The 17209-nt window shown below is 35.8% G+C and overlaps 2 protein-coding genes across 2 annotated transcripts; one reads left to right on the plus strand and one right to left on the minus strand.

The window, feature by feature from the left end:
- Positions 1–519: 519 nt before the first annotated feature.
- On the plus strand, positions 520–1476 carry LOC110299000 (olfactory receptor 52N2). Its single transcript, XM_021168568.2, has one exon. The coding sequence runs from the start codon at positions 520–522 to the stop codon at positions 1474–1476; it is 957 nt and encodes a 318-aa protein (XP_021024227.2).
- Positions 1477–8602: 7126 nt separating this feature from the next.
- Positions 8603–9553, minus strand: LOC110299001 (olfactory receptor 52N2-like). Its single transcript, XM_021168569.1, has one exon. The coding sequence runs from the start codon at positions 9551–9553 to the stop codon at positions 8603–8605; it is 951 nt and encodes a 316-aa protein (XP_021024228.1).
- Positions 9554–17209: the final 7656 nt, after the last annotated feature.

Consider the following 17209-nt stretch of genomic DNA (forward strand, 5'->3'; position numbering starts at 1 on the left):
ACACACAGGAAAAATGTGAGTTACTTGGAGGCCATAGAAACTAGATTTTCTTTTTGTAATAGGGTGTATAATAATGATTACTGCTTATATTCATAGAATATTTATTATTCAACATTTTAGCACATTTTATAAATAATTCTTTTGAATTATGAATTATCAACTTGAATTCTTTATTATTATTGAATGAGTACCAAACTTAAAATGTTATTAACAACATTCTAAGCTTGATGCACTTATATGATTTTAGAGAGTGAAAGCGAAGCCATAAGTGGGGTGATCAGCTGGTGAATGTCATATCCATGTCAAGTGAAAAAATGGCAAGAAGGAGAGTCTGAAGTAATAGAGAATCCTGCAAGACTCTTAAAATTTTTTCATTTTGGAGGGTGCTCTTCATACTTTCTCATTTCAGTGTATCATTTATTTTCTACCTTCTTATAATTTCTTACCTTTTATTTATATTCCTTTACAGTACATTGACATTATTACTGAGTATAAAATGCTCTCATCCTGCCAGCCATTATGTCTGGAGCCAACAGCTCCAGCCTGACTCCAGAATTCTTTATCCTGAATGGTGTTCCTGGGCTGGAAGATGCACATGTCTGGATCTCTCTGCCATTCTGCTTCATGTACATGATTGCTGTGGTGGGGAACTGTGGGCTTATCTACCTCATTGGCCATGAGGAGGCTCTGCACCGGCCCATGTACTACTTCCTGGCCCTACTCTCCTTCACTGATGTTACCTTGTGCACAACCACAGTGCCCAATATGTTGTGTATATTCTGGTTCAATTTCAAGAAGATTGGATTTAATTCCTGCCTTGTCCAGATGTTCTTTGTCCACATGTTGACTGGCATGGAGTCTGGTGTGCTCATGCTCATGGCCCTGGACCGCTATGTAGCCATCTGTTATCCTCTACGATATACTACCATCCTCACCAACCCTGTGATTGCCAAGGCTGGTCTTGTTACATTCTTGAGGAGTGTAATGCTTATCTTTCCATTTAGTCTCCTCACCAAGCGCTTGCCCTATTGCAGAGGCATTCTTATCCCCCACACTTACTGTGACCACATGTCTGTGGCCAAGGTATCCTGTGGCAATGCCAAGGTCAATGCAATCTATGGCCTCATGGTTGCTCTATTGATTGGTGTGTTTGACATTTGCTGTATCTCTGTGTCTTACACTATGATATTGAGAGCAGTGGTGAGCCTGTCCTCTGCTGATGCTCGTCACAAGGCCTTCAGCACCTGCACATCTCACATCTGTGCTATTGTGATCACTTATGTGCCTGCCTTTTTTACTTTCTTCACTCATCGTTTTGGAGGACACACTATTCCCCACCACGTTCACATCATAGTGGCTAACCTCTACTTGCTACTGCCCCCTACCATGAACCCAATTGTTTATGGAGTCAAGACCAAGCAGATTCGGGAAAGTGTAATCAAGTTTTTACTTGGAGATAAAATGGGCATTACCTAGTACAAATTCATGTTAATGCCAGCTTAATTGTTTATAGTGGGGAAAATAGTGGAGAAAAATTTCATAAAAGGTGAGTGAAATAGTATTAAGTCATCTAATTTGTAGATGTTCTCAATTCTTTGCAAGTGAAATTATGAAATATTCTTTATAAGGAATGCTCTGCCAAAGTATAGGATGTATAAATTAAATGCAATATACTCATTCTGTAAAAACTCTTTTTTGTGTGTACAGAATTCTGTATGAGTAGAAAATTAATGAAGTGATGCATAGAGACTAAATTGTGTTCTGTGTTTAGAAGAAAACTTGCAATAATTTGAGACAAACTTGTCCTCTCTGTTAAAGACAAACTCTTACATCCAGTATGTTGCTGATGTAGAAAAAAAACAGGTTTTGTGCTTCAGTGTGTATGTATGTATGCATATGTATATAAGGTATTTTTTATATTTTGTGGAATATCTCAATTATAATGATTTGTTTGCCTTGTAAGTATGCTCTATTTTTAAATGCCTGTTCTTCCCCAAATATTCAGTTTTCAAGTACAATGAAAACTGGTTTTATGAAATGTAATTGTTTTGTTGGTTAAGGAGGTTATATCATCAGATTTCTATGGTATTTGATATTATTTCACTCATTCTTGATTCACTAAATACAATTGACTAATACTATTAGCTATAAACTGGGTTTAATTTGAGGGACACAGAGTAGAATTTCCAAAAATATGTCGCAGGGCACTGAGAATAGACACACTGGTGAAGGAAACATGAAAAGAAACATGTATGAAAAACAAGAGGATACGATTAAAAATAGATGCTGTCTGTAAGATGGACATCTTAGTAGACAATTAATGGAAAGCTTTATTGGTCTTGGATTGAGTTTGTCTGAAGATTAATATGCTTAATTTCTAAAGATTAAACATTGTTGTGTTAATACATTTCTGTATTTCTATAAATTTAAATTTTTATACTTTTTTTTTCAAATATAACAATGGCTTACCAATAATATATACAAATATGCCAGTTCTTAAGAAATAACATGGTTTCCAGTATATTCTAATCATTTAATAAATTATGGTATTGTTTATGAGCTGTCAGTTTCAACTCAGATTAATTCTGAACATCACTCCTCAGCAGAGGGTTGGAGTTCCATGGCTGTGCTTTCATTGGCTTCTCACAAGCATGCTAGTACAGGCCATATAGTTTTATTTTTATTTAAATATTTTTCAGACAATATATTTTGATCATATTCTTTTCTTCTTCCTGCTCCTCCCAGATCCTCCCCATCTCCCTATCCATTTAATCTCATGTTCATTTTCTCTCTCAAAAGAACAAAAAATAAGTAAAAAATCATCAGTTTAATAACAACAGTAGCAAAACCAATTAGGTGAAATATACCCAAACATAAGATGCAAAAATACACGAAGTCCATTTTATGTTAATCCACTCTTCCTGGGTGTGGGACTGCCTTGGAGTATAGTTGGTATACCCAGTAAGGTTCTGTTGGAGAAAACTGATTTTCTGTTTCCTAGCAGCTGTCAATTGCAGCTAGCCTTTTGGCTGGAGTTGCAGTATTATGTCTACTCCCCCTCCTCAGCACTTGGATCTTGTCTGGTTTGAATATGTACAAGTCTTGTATGTGCTGCCCCAGTCTCTGTGAGTTCATATGTGTACCAGTCCTGTTGTGTCTAGAATATGCTGTTTCCTTAGATTCACCTGGCTCTTAGAATCTTCCCTATCCCTGCTTCTGCACAGATTTCTGAACTTTGAGGGGACAAGTTTGATTAGAGACATGCCATTTAGAACTGAATGCTCCAAAGTCATTCTTTTTCTATGCATTACCCAATTATGAATCTCTGTCCTAATTCCCATTGACTGCCAAAAGAAGTTTCTATGATGAACAGCCATTTTTTAAAATATCCTCTATATGCCTGTCCTTTCTGAAACAGGTAAAGAATTACAAAAACAGTACTGTAGAAAAACTTCTAGTAGAGACAGAGATGTCTTGGAATAATTCAATTAAAACTGAATGAATGTTGTTACTTATTGGAGGCAGTGAGTGAAGACTTTAAAGGGAATGTGGGCTATGAGTGTAAGTAAGTACTTAGGAAGTACAGGAAAATAAGTGAGATATGTTAAATGTTAAGGGTAAAGAAACACTTTTGGTTATAAATGTTTTGGTTATAAATGGAGTGGGTGCTTCTATCATATTGTACTTTAATAACTACAATATACTATTTTGCCCAATATCCAAAAATGTAAAACAAAACAAACAAACAAACAAACAGAAAACTTCCAGCATAGTGTTTATATGAAAGTAATGGTGAAAAGTCCCTGGTGCTAACCCTAATCTGGGTGAAATGATAAGTGTTTTAAGTCTAACAAGAGGGCTCATCAGACAAAATGCTTGTTGTGTAAGCCTGATAAACTGAATTCAAATCCTGGAACATTATAGTGGAAGGACAGAATGGACTCTGGAATGGACTCTCGAAAGCTGTCCTCTGACCTTCAACAGTGTGTCATGGCATGTACATGGACCACATGGACAGTAATAATAAATAAAAGAAAAACAAATAAATGAATACATGAAATACTTTAAAGTACAAGGAGATTCCATCAGATTCTTAAAGGCTTAATGCTATGCACAATCATAAGACAAACCACTTCTGCTTGTTTTTCAACTTATCCTCAAAAGTGACTCCCATAAGAGCTGTCATACAAAGTTCAATGATTCTATTGTTTATAAAATATTCTTCTCCCTGGATTTGTTCCTATTGGTGATGGGTACATAAGCTTTTACACGTTTTTGCTCAAAGATGACAAAATTAAAACATATCTATGTTGACATATTGACAAAGACATTCCAAAGCCACCAATATTGATTATCCATGTAACTCTCATGTGGCTACGCAGCAAATTTTTTCCAATTTGTAATAAACTTTACCTGCCTCCAAATATGGCTATATTCTTTTGAAAACTGTAGTTATAACTCACATTTAGTACATAATTTAATATATATTATATATGTATGTTATATATATTATTTATTTATTATATATTCATATTATATAGTATAATATATTTTATGTTATATATTTAGATATTATGTATAATATATAAACATATAATAGATTATATGTATTTATTATATATAATTATACATGGACCTAAGTTTCTCAAAAAATAAAAGTTATAATATTAAGTGATCTAGTAACCCCTGTTTTCTTTTTTTTTTTTTAAGATTTATTTATTTATTATTATATGTAAGTACACTGTAGCTGTCTTCAGACACACCAGAAGAGGGCGTCAGATCTCATTACGGATGGTTGTGAGCCACCATGTGGTCGCTGGGATTTGAACTCTGGACCTTCGGAAGAGCAGTCGGGTGCTCTTACCCACTGAGCCATCTCACCAGCCCCCAACCCCTGTTTTCTTTGTTATTGTTTTTGCATTACTATTTACAAAACTGTAGAAATGTAAACAATGCATGAGTCTATCAACTGAGGGGTAGTTAAGAAAGTGTGGTGTATTTATACAATGAAATTGTATTTGTGCATAAAAAGATAGTGGAATTGTGCCATTTGATAAAGACTTACATGAGAATTGAAGTGATCATGTTAAGTGAAATGAAGCTCCCTTCATGACTACTGTTATGAGATATGAGCAGTTGATCTCAGAGAAGATGAGAATGGACTGGTGATCACTACAAGTCAAGAGAAGTCAGGAGTAGAAGAACAAATATTAATCAATGGATTCTATGTTTAGTAGGTAGAAATAAAAAGGTCTGTGGTACCAAGGCATGGTAGAGTGACTACAGATATCGATAATCAACTGCACATTTATAAAGGAACAGATTTTGAAAGTTTTTTTTTACCACAAATTATATTTCAAACAGTATTTATGTAAATTGATTTAAAATTATAAATGTATTGAATATATATTCTGTTTTTTTATCTTTTATTTTAAAGACAAACTTAAGGCTGAGAACATACCTCAATTATTAACATGCTGCTCTTCCAAGAATTAAAACGTAAATTTGATACCTGGACCATTGAGAAAACAAGCTAGGAATGGTGGCAACTGTTTGTTTGTACTCTTAGCACTGGGGAGGCAGAAACAGGAATATTCAGGAGTTTGCTGGACATCCAGCCTAGACAAACTTGATAAGTTCTGGGCTGGCAAGAGACCTTATCTCAGAAAAGAAAGCGAAAGAAAAGAAAGAAGGAAATAAGGAAATAAAAGGTGGAAGGTACCTGGGCAATACTTCCAGAAGTTATGCCCTAACCTACACATTTATATAATGTGGTATAATGTGGAAGGAGAACAGTATGGTTTAAATGTGACAGTCAAAGAAAATGAATACAATTGTCACTTGACAATCATGGATGAAACTGTAAGTCAGGTTCCATGAAATACAGCAGGTATAAAGTATCTCCAACACTCACTTCTAGATCTAAAATGGTGTGGAAACTCATCACCACCTAAAAACAGGCTAAGGAGGAAAAGAGAATCTATTCAGTTGATCATGATGAGAGTCTTTGCTTGTTGAAACTAAGTTATATTACTCAGGGAAATTCTAGGTATATTACAAAGTTGTAACATACATACAGGTGTTTATGCCCAATATTCTAGTTTCTAGAGGATTTTTTTCTTTTTCTGGTTATTTTATTTATTTGCATTTCAAATTTATCCCCCTTTCTGGTTTCCCCTCCACAACCCCCCTATACCACTCCTCCCCCTGCCTCTATGAGGGTGCTCCCCCACATACCCACCCACTCCCAGCTCACCACCCTAGCATTCCCCTACACTGGGGCATCAAGCCTTCACAGGACCAAGGACCTTCCCTCCCATTAATGACAGATAAGGCCATCCTCTGCTACATATGCATGCAGCTTGGGCCATGAGTCCTTCCATGTGCAAGCTGGTACAACCACTCTGAAAATCAGTCTGTCAGTTCCTGAGAAAACTTTTTGAAGCAGTTTTACTTTATAGCTCAAGCTAGTCTGAAACTCATTCTGTGTTCAGGTCTGCTTCAAACTCAGCAGTCTGCTGCATTCACCTTTACACTTCTAGACAACCATACACAGCACTAGTATCTGCAGATATTAATTTCTCCAAAGAATTGAAAAAATGCACAGGAGGTTAACAGGCCTTCTTTCTATTGACTTAAATGGTCTAGGTTCATCTGAAATGCAAAATTATGACATTCAAAACTTTCAGGACCAAACAACACATAAGACAATTATGATTCCTTGTATATTCTTGGATAATAATCAATTTTACTGCAAATATTAAATGGTCCCAATGTGTTTCTAAAGATGATTTTTATGTGTGATTAATTTTCATTTGGTGGAATATAAATTTGTCATTCACTGACAAAGACAGACCTTGAGGACATACTGTGGTGAGTTTGTTGTCCTGTAAAAATTAGTAGAGCTATATGGATGGCAGATAGACATGAAGCTACAGACTGTATGATATATAATGGTTGTATTGTTGTTTCATTTCCTCTATCACTGTATATTTACATACTGCATATCCACATAATTGAGGAACTATCATCAAAAGGTTGCTGGGAAAAGAGAGTATATTTATTTCAGATACGTCCCTAATAGTTCGTTTGCTTTCCAGTGGATGGCCCTATACCCATGCACATACTGGCAACATCGAAGGGACTCGGTGACTCTTCAAAAGTGTATATAAAGTTTGGAGAGAAAGAGGAAGACAGAAGGAGTTGGAAAGGAGGGAAGAGGATTGAATTTGCTCAAAACACATTATATTTGCATGTTTGATTCTCAAATCAAAAATAAAGTGGAAAGTTATTGTGATATAAACAAAAATAATAAAAAGTACCAATTTAGAGAAAGTAATTTTGTATTTATTTAATTTGACTGAGTTACATGTAGCTAATGTACCCATGACAGTTGAGAAAATCCAACAGTGATTTTAAAACACACAATCTTTAATGATGAAAATGTTATAGGTTATATTATAGAAAAATTCACAAAATTGCTGGAGACTCTTAAAACCTCAGGTCTGCTTCCAAATGTGACAGTATAATGAAAAATATGTATGGTGTGGTTAATATATTTCCCAAAAGCTTGTCCATATCCCATGTGATATTAAAATATATTCTTTATGTTAACAGAGAAGACTATAACTTTATAATCCTAATTATTATTTTTACTTATTTATTTTTCTTTTATCCAAACATTCTGATAACTTCAACCATCTCGTGACATAGCTTCTTACTCTTCTCACTTTGCAATCTATACTATTTGTTCATCATTTTACTCCCATCGACTTTCTCTCAGTTATTTCCAGAAATCTAATGAGGTCTTCATTTCTACTGTCCTGTCACTCTTCATCTATGTGTCAGCCAGATAAAGGCAGCCACCAGGCTTCCTCGCTCAACAGACTACATAGATATACTCTTTCAAGTACCTTTCCCTACACTTATAAACTCTCCCCTCTAGCAGATGCCACGTAGTGATATTTCATCTTTCAGAATGCCTTCTGACATTAAGGCTGAGAAGAACTCAGATTGTGGTTACCTTCAGTACCCACTCATATACACACTAGCACTGATACAGGAGTCAGGTAACACCCAAACTTCAGAATATCCAGGTTAAGAAAGCCACAGACATTATCCCAGAGTGATAACTGTTATACAAATATGAAGCAGGCATCCTGAAAGGGCACTAGAACTCAGAAGGAACCTGAGCTATGCCTGATTCCCTACAAAGCTGGGACACTTTTGTTCATTTGCCTTCCCACTACTCTGACATCTTGAGGCTACGTGAGATCTCATTTCTTCCTGTACACTCTTCACATGCCTAAGAATATGTGCATGGGTCAGCCAGGGTTTACTTGATATCAGATATCCAAGCTCCCTGTTCTGCATATGTTCCATGAGCTCCAAGACAGCTATGTTAGACTTATGCTTTTTTCCAATCTTCATTCTTTCTAAGGAATTAAAGATTTTGTTTTTAAGATTCTATTGTTTTGTGTATCTGATGAAAAATATTCACCTGTACTGTCTACTAATTTCATAGTTCAAAATTTCATGCATTTCTTCCTTGATAATTTTCTGGATAAAACACAAACTTTGTTAGCATAAATTCATCTTTCATTCAAACAACTTTTTGTCTAGCAAACAGTTTGATCATGCCTTCACGAATCTGCTTGGTCTTTACTCCATATACAATTGGATTCAAGGTGGGAGGTAGCAACAGATACAGGTTGGCTATAATAATGTGGATATGATGGGGTATAGTGGTTCTCCCAAAGCGATGAGTAAAGAAGTTGAAGAATGCTGGGACATAGGTAATAACAATAGCACATATGTGTGATGTGCAGGTACTGAAGGCTTTATGGCGAGCATCTGCAGAAGATAGCTTCACCACAGCATTGATAATCATGGCATAAGACATGGAGATACAGAATATATCAAAACCCCCAATAAATATAGCAATTATAAGACCATAGATAGCATTAATCTTAATATTGCCACAGGATAGTTTGGCCACAGCCATGTGATCACAATAAGTATGTTGGATGAGGTTTCCTCTACAGTATGGAAGACGCTTGATCAGGAAAGCAAAAGGGACCATGAGTAACACACTTCTAACAAGTGCGGCCAGTCCAATCTTGGTAATCATAGTGTTGGTGAGAATGGTAGTATAGCGTAATGGATAGCATATAGCCACATAGCGGTCGAGAGCCATAAGCATGAGCACACCAGACTCCATGCCTGTTAACATGTGGATAAAAAACATCTGTACAAGGCAGGCATTGAAATCAATCTCCTTGAGACTGAACCAAAAGATGCATAACATACTGGGGACAATTGTATTACACCCAGAAATATCTGTAGCAGACAACATGGCTAGAAAGTAGTACATGGGCCGGTGCAGAGCCTCCTCATGGCTGATGAGGTAGATAAGTCCACAGTTACCTGTGACAGCAATGAGGTACATAATGAAGAATGGCAGAGAGATCCAGATGTGTGCAGCTTCCAACTCAGGAATCCCATTGAGGATAAAGTATCTTGGTGTCAGGCTGGAGGTATTGACCCCAGGCATGGTGATCAGTAGAAAGCGAGTCACACTCTATGCTGGTAATAGTGTCTTATGTTGAAGACAAGATTTTTTTTCTAGACACAAGACATAAAAGTATTTTTTCACAACCTAAGTAATAAAGAAGAAATGTATGTTTCTATCCAGACTGCATTGCTCTCTCCTCCTGTACACTCCTAAGTTCATTGCTAAATTAAGATTTCAAACTTGTGTCCAAACCCTTGGCTGGCTTGACTTTATATTTTCAACTTTATTGACAGGTGCTAGCTCATACTCCCAGGGCAGTCACTACTACTTGATTTATCCCATCAATCAATTTCCAAATTGTGGACTTTGTTTAAATAACATTGAATTTGTGAAATCCTCACATCGGTGTGTATAATGGGTTACAGCTATTAGATAATTTGAGCATTATACACTATGCAAATCTGTTATGAGTTTGACATTAAATGGCTGTGTAAATTTGGGAAGTCTATCTATATTTTTCAAATCTGAGAAATCAAACACAGAAATATGAATATTTCATATAAATATTTATATAAATAATTTTTGTACATGAGAAGGCAAAAACAAATGCAAAGTTACAATTTAAATAGCATGTTCATATTGTATTTTTCATTATTTCTCCTCTTTTCATGCTGGTAAAGGTAAGAATTTTTATAATATATACATTTCATCAATGATTTGTGTTATACCTTTAGTTAACTATCTTTGTTATATATCTTCCAACCTATGTAGATTGGTATTATACACATTTATATCATTTATAATCACATATAAATAAATTTAAATATATATCATGCTGTCTATCAAACTATAAACTGTTTGTCCTTCTTCTGTCTTCTTGTCATCATCTCCCAAATAACCTTAGGCTCCTGCATTCAGAAGGAAGCAGTCCTTTTACTCAGAAAGATGCATATCTTGTACTCAGGAGGATGCAGTCCTTACTAAGCTTTTGCCAACGTTTAAGGAATACTTTCTTTTCATCTTTCTTTTCTACTTTGAGAACTACGATCTGTAGAAAACATTCCTAATGAAAACCATTATACTCTAATATCTTTCTTGGTTAACGTGCATGTTTTAGACTTGAAGTATAATTCTTTTACTTATTGCTTAATTTACCTTATCAAGTTGAAGTGTCACTTTTCCTTAGATCTGTGTTACAGTGTTTGTATCTTCTACAATATCTTCACTTCCCTAATTTTCATGGCTTTTCTAACTTTTTCCATTCTGGTGTAACTAGATATTTCTTCATTTTTTTCAGCTTAAATATAATTCATAGGGAAATTCAAGACACTTTGAAAGCATTTTCAAATATAAAATGCTTTTAATATTAAATAAATTACAGAAAAATTAAACACAACCCTAAATACCAAAACAAACAATATAGTACTATCCCAATAAATACTAATAATTTTGTGAATTTTCTCTATAGGAGGAATGTAAATAAAATCATGCCTAACCATCCTTTACTATTTTCTACATCCTTTCATCTTATTCAGGGCAAAATATAACTTCATTATATTTTCTTGAAATATACTATGCTATTAGAATGCTTTTAAATCTCCAAATGCTCCCAGCATTGCTCCAAATGATACTGCATCAGTCCATCTGTACCTACTGCAGGCTTCTCAGTCTCAATAGACATACACTTTTAGACACCCTCCTTATCATTTAAGCAGCTCACCTTATTCCTTAGAGGACTGTGACATGTGCCTTCAACAGTTCCAGGTATTTGTTCAGAGTTAACACAAAGTCCTCCCACCTTCCAACTTAACATTGTGAATTTGAGGTTTCCTATACCTTCTGCAATCTTGGCTTCACACTGCATATTCTAACTCTTCCATCTCTGTAGCTTTTGGTGTTATGTGTTGTTATTCCATGGACAGGAAATTTCTCTGTTTTGTATGCTGTTGCATGTAGCACATGGGAAAATGTGTGACAAAAGTAATATGTCGATAAGTTCCAAGATCTCCTTTTAAATGGTTTTACTACTGTAAGATAAATATCTCAACAAATTGTTGCATTGAAAAATAATAATAACCTGATTTCAACAGTCAGCAGTCACCTGAAAGACATTGCTAAATGAAATCACAGCTATTGAGAATTGGGAAGTATATGTAATCCATATAATTATATGTAAATCTGGATTGGAATACTATTGCTTATCTTGGCAGATAAAATATCCTAGGGAGACTGTAAAGTCACAGAATCAAATGTATTCCATTGAAGAGAAAGCAGATGGTGTTAGGAATGGTCTTGCTGCTAAGTTGGGTTACATGATCACAGGAATCCTTTACTCTCCCTGAATTAATGCATTTTGATTGATAAAAAATCTTATCATTTTCTAAGGAGCACTCAACCACCTGTGGAAAGGAGAGGCATTTCTCTTTCATTATATAGAAATATATACTTGTCAGTGCTATAACTTTAATACTTATTACATCAGTATGTTGGAGTCACATCTCCCAGTACCCAAAGTGTACCTAGTTGTTACCCTTCCTCTCTATTTTCAAAGCCATTTAGAAATCTGTTTACTTCAGAAATTCTACAAACTAAGACCATCTATGACTCGAGTCCCTGTATAGTTGTAGCATTTTTGTGTATCTTGTGCATTTACTTTCTCTGGACCATACAAACTCACCCCAGTGCTACATGGTTTTAAATCTCCATTCATGGTGCTACCACTAAGAAAGAACTGTGCTATATTTAAATAATGAGTCTGAATAACAAGCTTAACATTTTCTCTTGAGACTTTACAAGTAATGGACAAAATAATATGTTTGGGGCATCACAGTTAGACGTCCCCTAGGTCTCTGAAGAAGTGGGTGTAAATTTATCACTGTGAAAAACAAGACCTATAGTTAGAACACAGTTGAGCAGAATATGTGCAGGTTTCAAATTGTCCTAATATTTCCCCTGATGAGCCATGGGAAATTAAACATATTTTGTGTGACTTGGTGAATTGTCAATATGGGAGCTGTATCTACTCCCCAGGTCTGATCAAGTTGTTTCATAACTCTACCACGTGTCATATATGTACCTCAAAGTTTACTAAAATTATTGAGGAAACAGTTTCTCTGACCCATATATGTCAAAATGGATAATAAAATGAAACTCATTAAAATATATTTCTCTAATTGCTTCAGTTTACATATCCACCAGGAGCACTGAACTGTGAAAATGCATTGAGTTTCCACCCTTGAACCTTCTCTACATTGGTACAAACGAATCACATTTTAAAATTCTAATACCCATATAATAGCCCTTGATCATATTTAAGGTACTGAATATTGAGCTTAAATTTTACCAGAAGTGAACACATTTCTGATCTGGAATCACAGAACAGCACAAATACAGTTTGCTATTAGCCATTGGGTGAGTGGAAGTGTCTCGTCTACAGAAGGTGAATATGATGAACCATAACCCAGTGCTATAGTTCAGCTTTCTTTTAGAGTAACTACTATGACTAGCAGCTCAAAGAACTGAGGCTTTTCACACACACAAACATGTGCATGCACTAACACACATGCATACACATGCACACACAGAGACATACACACGCATGTGCACACACACACACAAACACACACCACTAGTGATCAGGTCACAGTAGGAGCTAAGGAAGCAATTTACTCCATACTTTTTGCCTTGAACGCATAAAGCCCTGAATTGGATCCCCAGTGTCACATAAACCATAATTAGCAGTGCATGTCAATTATCTCCAAGCTTAGAACATGGAGACAGAGGAATCAAAAAACAGGTCACCCTCAGCAGCTCAGTGAGTTCAAGGCAAGCTGGATACATGAGATCCTATCTCAAAAGGAACAAAAGCAAAACAGCATGAAGTACAAATCTTAAACTATAAGTCATGGGTCTCAACCCGCAGCACAGTGCAATATAGTTTCACAAAGTAGCAGTGATAAGTGATAAACTAGGAGTACATGCTCCTCTCAAAATATGCCTTTCTATATATTAGTGGCATTTGCTACACTAACATCTCAATACTGACATAGAAAACAGCAATGCTTTAGTTCCTAGAAACGTCTAGAAATCTCAACCCAGAGACTATATCACTGCATTCTCATTTAACAGAATTCTCTTCCAGTTTTTGCTTTACTTTCCAATGGAAAGCAGTATAAATTAAGTATATCTGCTTACTAGTTATGTAGGCACCGTGCATATTTTTGTATAGTTACTATGTAATACTGAAGAACTGTGAAAAATTAAATGAATATACATGACTTACAATATGTTTATATATATATATATATATATATATATATATATATACCCACTTGTGTACTTAAAAGGTTGAGGATGTCAGGTATTGGTGAGGATGTGGAGCAGTTTGGGGCAGTCAGGTACAATTAATGGAGCTATGAATGGTAAAATAATGTATTATGGTTTGAACGGTATGGTATGCTGAGATTTGAAACAGAGCTCTTGTTCATGCTATGCAACATTGACTGTCCTGCAAAATCACTTTGAAAAGCATGTGACAAGTTTTTGAAAACTTTAAAGATACTTTGTTTCCTTTAACTGAACAAACCAAATGTGAATGTCTACACAAAGGCTTGGCAGGAAATGTTCAGTGTAGGCTAATGCATACCAGTGCTAATGAATATTTATTGATATTGGTGACTGAATACATTGTGCTTCATTATGCAATAATAAAAAGCACTTTGTCACAAAGTACCAACCCCAGCCAAGAAACTACTGGCAGTTGATGACTGCTGGGGGAGGGAAAGTTATTTTTCATCATAGATGGGGCCCTGAGAGTCTACATAATGCTCCAGGAGATGGTTCTATGCCTGCAAAGATACTCACACCATTAAGTGAACTTAGTAGGTTAAGAATAAAAGGAACACATGAAATTGGAAGTGATAGTGCCAGGGGTGGTGTGGGGATGGATTGGAGGGGAAGGAATAGAGGGTAGATTTGATCATTTATATTTTTAATAGTTTTTTGAGAATTTTGTACAATGAATTTTGTTTTGATCATATTGACTCTAACTCTCCCAGTTCTTCCTAGATTCAACCACACTTCTCTCCTCACCTCTCATTTTCTCCGTGTGGTGGTTTAAGTAGGTATGGGCCCCATAGACTCAAGTGTTTGAATCCTTGGCCATAGGGAGTGACACTATTAGGAAGGATGGCCTTGTTTGAGTAGTTATCATCTTGTTAGAAGACCTGAGTCACTGTGGAGGCAGGCTTTGAGGTAATATATGCTCAAAATACATCCAGTGTGACACACAGTCTCCTGCTGCCTGTGGATCAAGAAGTAGAGCTCTCAGTTCTTCCATCACCTTGTATGCCTGCATGCTGCCATATTTACCACCATGATTATAATAAACTAAACCTCTTATAGTGTAAACCAGTCCCAATTAAATTTCTTCCTTTATAAGAAATGCCTTGGTCATTTTGTCTCTTCACAGCAATGAAACACTAACTAAGACACCCATCCAAGCCAATTAGTGCTGCCTGAATTTCCACTAAAGAGTAGTAGACTTTATACTCTTAAGGAAAATGGAATTTTCTTTTGTAGTGGCTAAGAATTTTCAATAACTCTTCAGCAACAGATAGAACTTCATGCCCAACTGCATTCTCTATGTTGGGATGTGGTCTGGTTTAGACTTGCATGGGTTTTATGTATGCTGACTGTACTGGCTAATTTTGTGTCAACTTGGCACAGGCTGGAGTTATCACAGAGAAAGGAGCTTGAGTTGGGGAAATGCCTCCATGAGATCCAGCTGAAAGGCATTTTCTCAATTAGTGATCAAGTGGGGAGGTCCCCTTGTGGGTGGGACCATCTCTGGGCTGGTAGTCTTAGGTTCTATAAGGGAGCAGGCTGAGCATGCCAGGGTAGGCAAGTCAGTAAGGAACATCTCTCCATGGCCTCTGCATCAGCTCCTGCTTTCTGACCTGCTTGAGTTCCAGTCCTGATTTCCTTGGTGATGAACAGCAATGTAGAAGTGTAAACTGAATAAACCCTTTCCTCCCCAACTTGCTTCTTGGTCATGATGTTTGTGCAGGAATAGAAACACTGACTAAGACACTGACATAACTGCTCTCTGTCTCTGTCTCTTTCTCTGTCTCTCTCTTCCGGGCACAGGAGGATATATATATATATATATATATATATATATATATATATATATATCCAGAAAACACTGGTTCTTTCTAGTCATCCACTGCCTGTGGCTCTTACATTCCTTTTATACCCCTTTTCTGCATTGCTCTCTGAGACTTTGGAAGAAGGATTGAAGCATATTAATGCTGAACATTCTGTAGTCTTTCATTTTCTAAACTTTGGCTAGTTGTAGGTCTCTGTGTTGATTATCATCTTTTACAAAAAGAAACTTCTCTAATAAAGACTGAGATGTGCCCTAATCTATTGGGTAAATGATAAGTCATTAGAAGTTATTTTATGTTACATAAATCTAGCAGAATAATAATAGTAGGTTCTTTTTCTAGGGCCTATAACCTGTCAGGCCACAGGCTTCCAGCTTGATAATAATACCAGGTGTGGGTTTCATCTTATGGTGCAGGACTTAAATCCAATTAGAAAGTTGTTGGTTATTCCCAGAATATTTGTGTCAGTACTGTATCCATGGGCATGACTTACCAGGTCAGTCATTTTAAAATATTAAAATTAAAGCAAAGTTTCAAAAAAAAAGTATCATCTGCTACATTAATACACATGAGTGTTGAGCTTCATAGTTAAGAGCACTAGCTGCTCTTACAGAGGATCTGGGTTCAACTCCCAGTACCCACATGGCAACTTACAAATGTATGTAACTCAAGTTCCAGAAGATTAACACCCTTAAACAGACAGGCATACAGGCAAAACACTGGTGCACATAAAACATGCATGAGTATTGCAAAGATTATCTTTAAAGATTAGCCTATATTTTTCTTTATACCAAACTATCTGGGAGAAATAATTCTAATCTATAGCTTTACTGGCAACATAGTTCTTTGCTTTGGATTCTATACTTCTATGCTTTGGATTGACCACATATGGAAATGGTTATGCATATCTGTAAAATTTGGTAAATAGTATGTTTCAATATCACCTTTCCAATGTTTTAATTACATATGAATAAAGTTGTCTTTAGAAGCTCAGAATGACAAGTTTTCAATAAAATGAAAAACTAATTATATAGTTGCCACCAAAGATACAAAAAATATTAAAAGTTTCAAAATCTAAAGGAAAAATAACTAACTGAACTGGAACAAAGAGAACATCTTTTGGTCAAGCATATTTATAGGGTGGATGGTGTAACACAGTGATAGAGCATTAGACCAGTTGGGAAAGCCTACAGGTTAAATGATTAACCTAGCAACAAATACTAAAATAAAAGTAGGCACCTATACAAATCTAGAACAAGCATATATAGTGGGTAGTTCTTTGAAATAAATCTAGATTATTTTAACATCAGTGGATTGCCCCATGAACAGGTATAAAATACAACAGCCAGGATGTAGAATCTATGAGAAATTTTGCAATGCCCTGGACTTGTAGATGACAACTGAGTTTAAGTAGTAATATCTGGACAGTGAATTTTCTCACATTGGAATCCACTGTTTGTGAACTCACTAAGTAGCCAACTGAGCCTTGGAAATGATATAATCCTCGGGGCTTTATCACAATACTGAC

This window comes from Mus caroli, unplaced genomic scaffold, assembly GCF_978045245.1.
Source record: "Mus caroli unplaced genomic scaffold, Mus_caroli_1 scaffold_8, whole genome shotgun sequence".
NCBI lineage: Eukaryota > Metazoa > Chordata > Mammalia > Rodentia > Muridae > Mus > Mus caroli.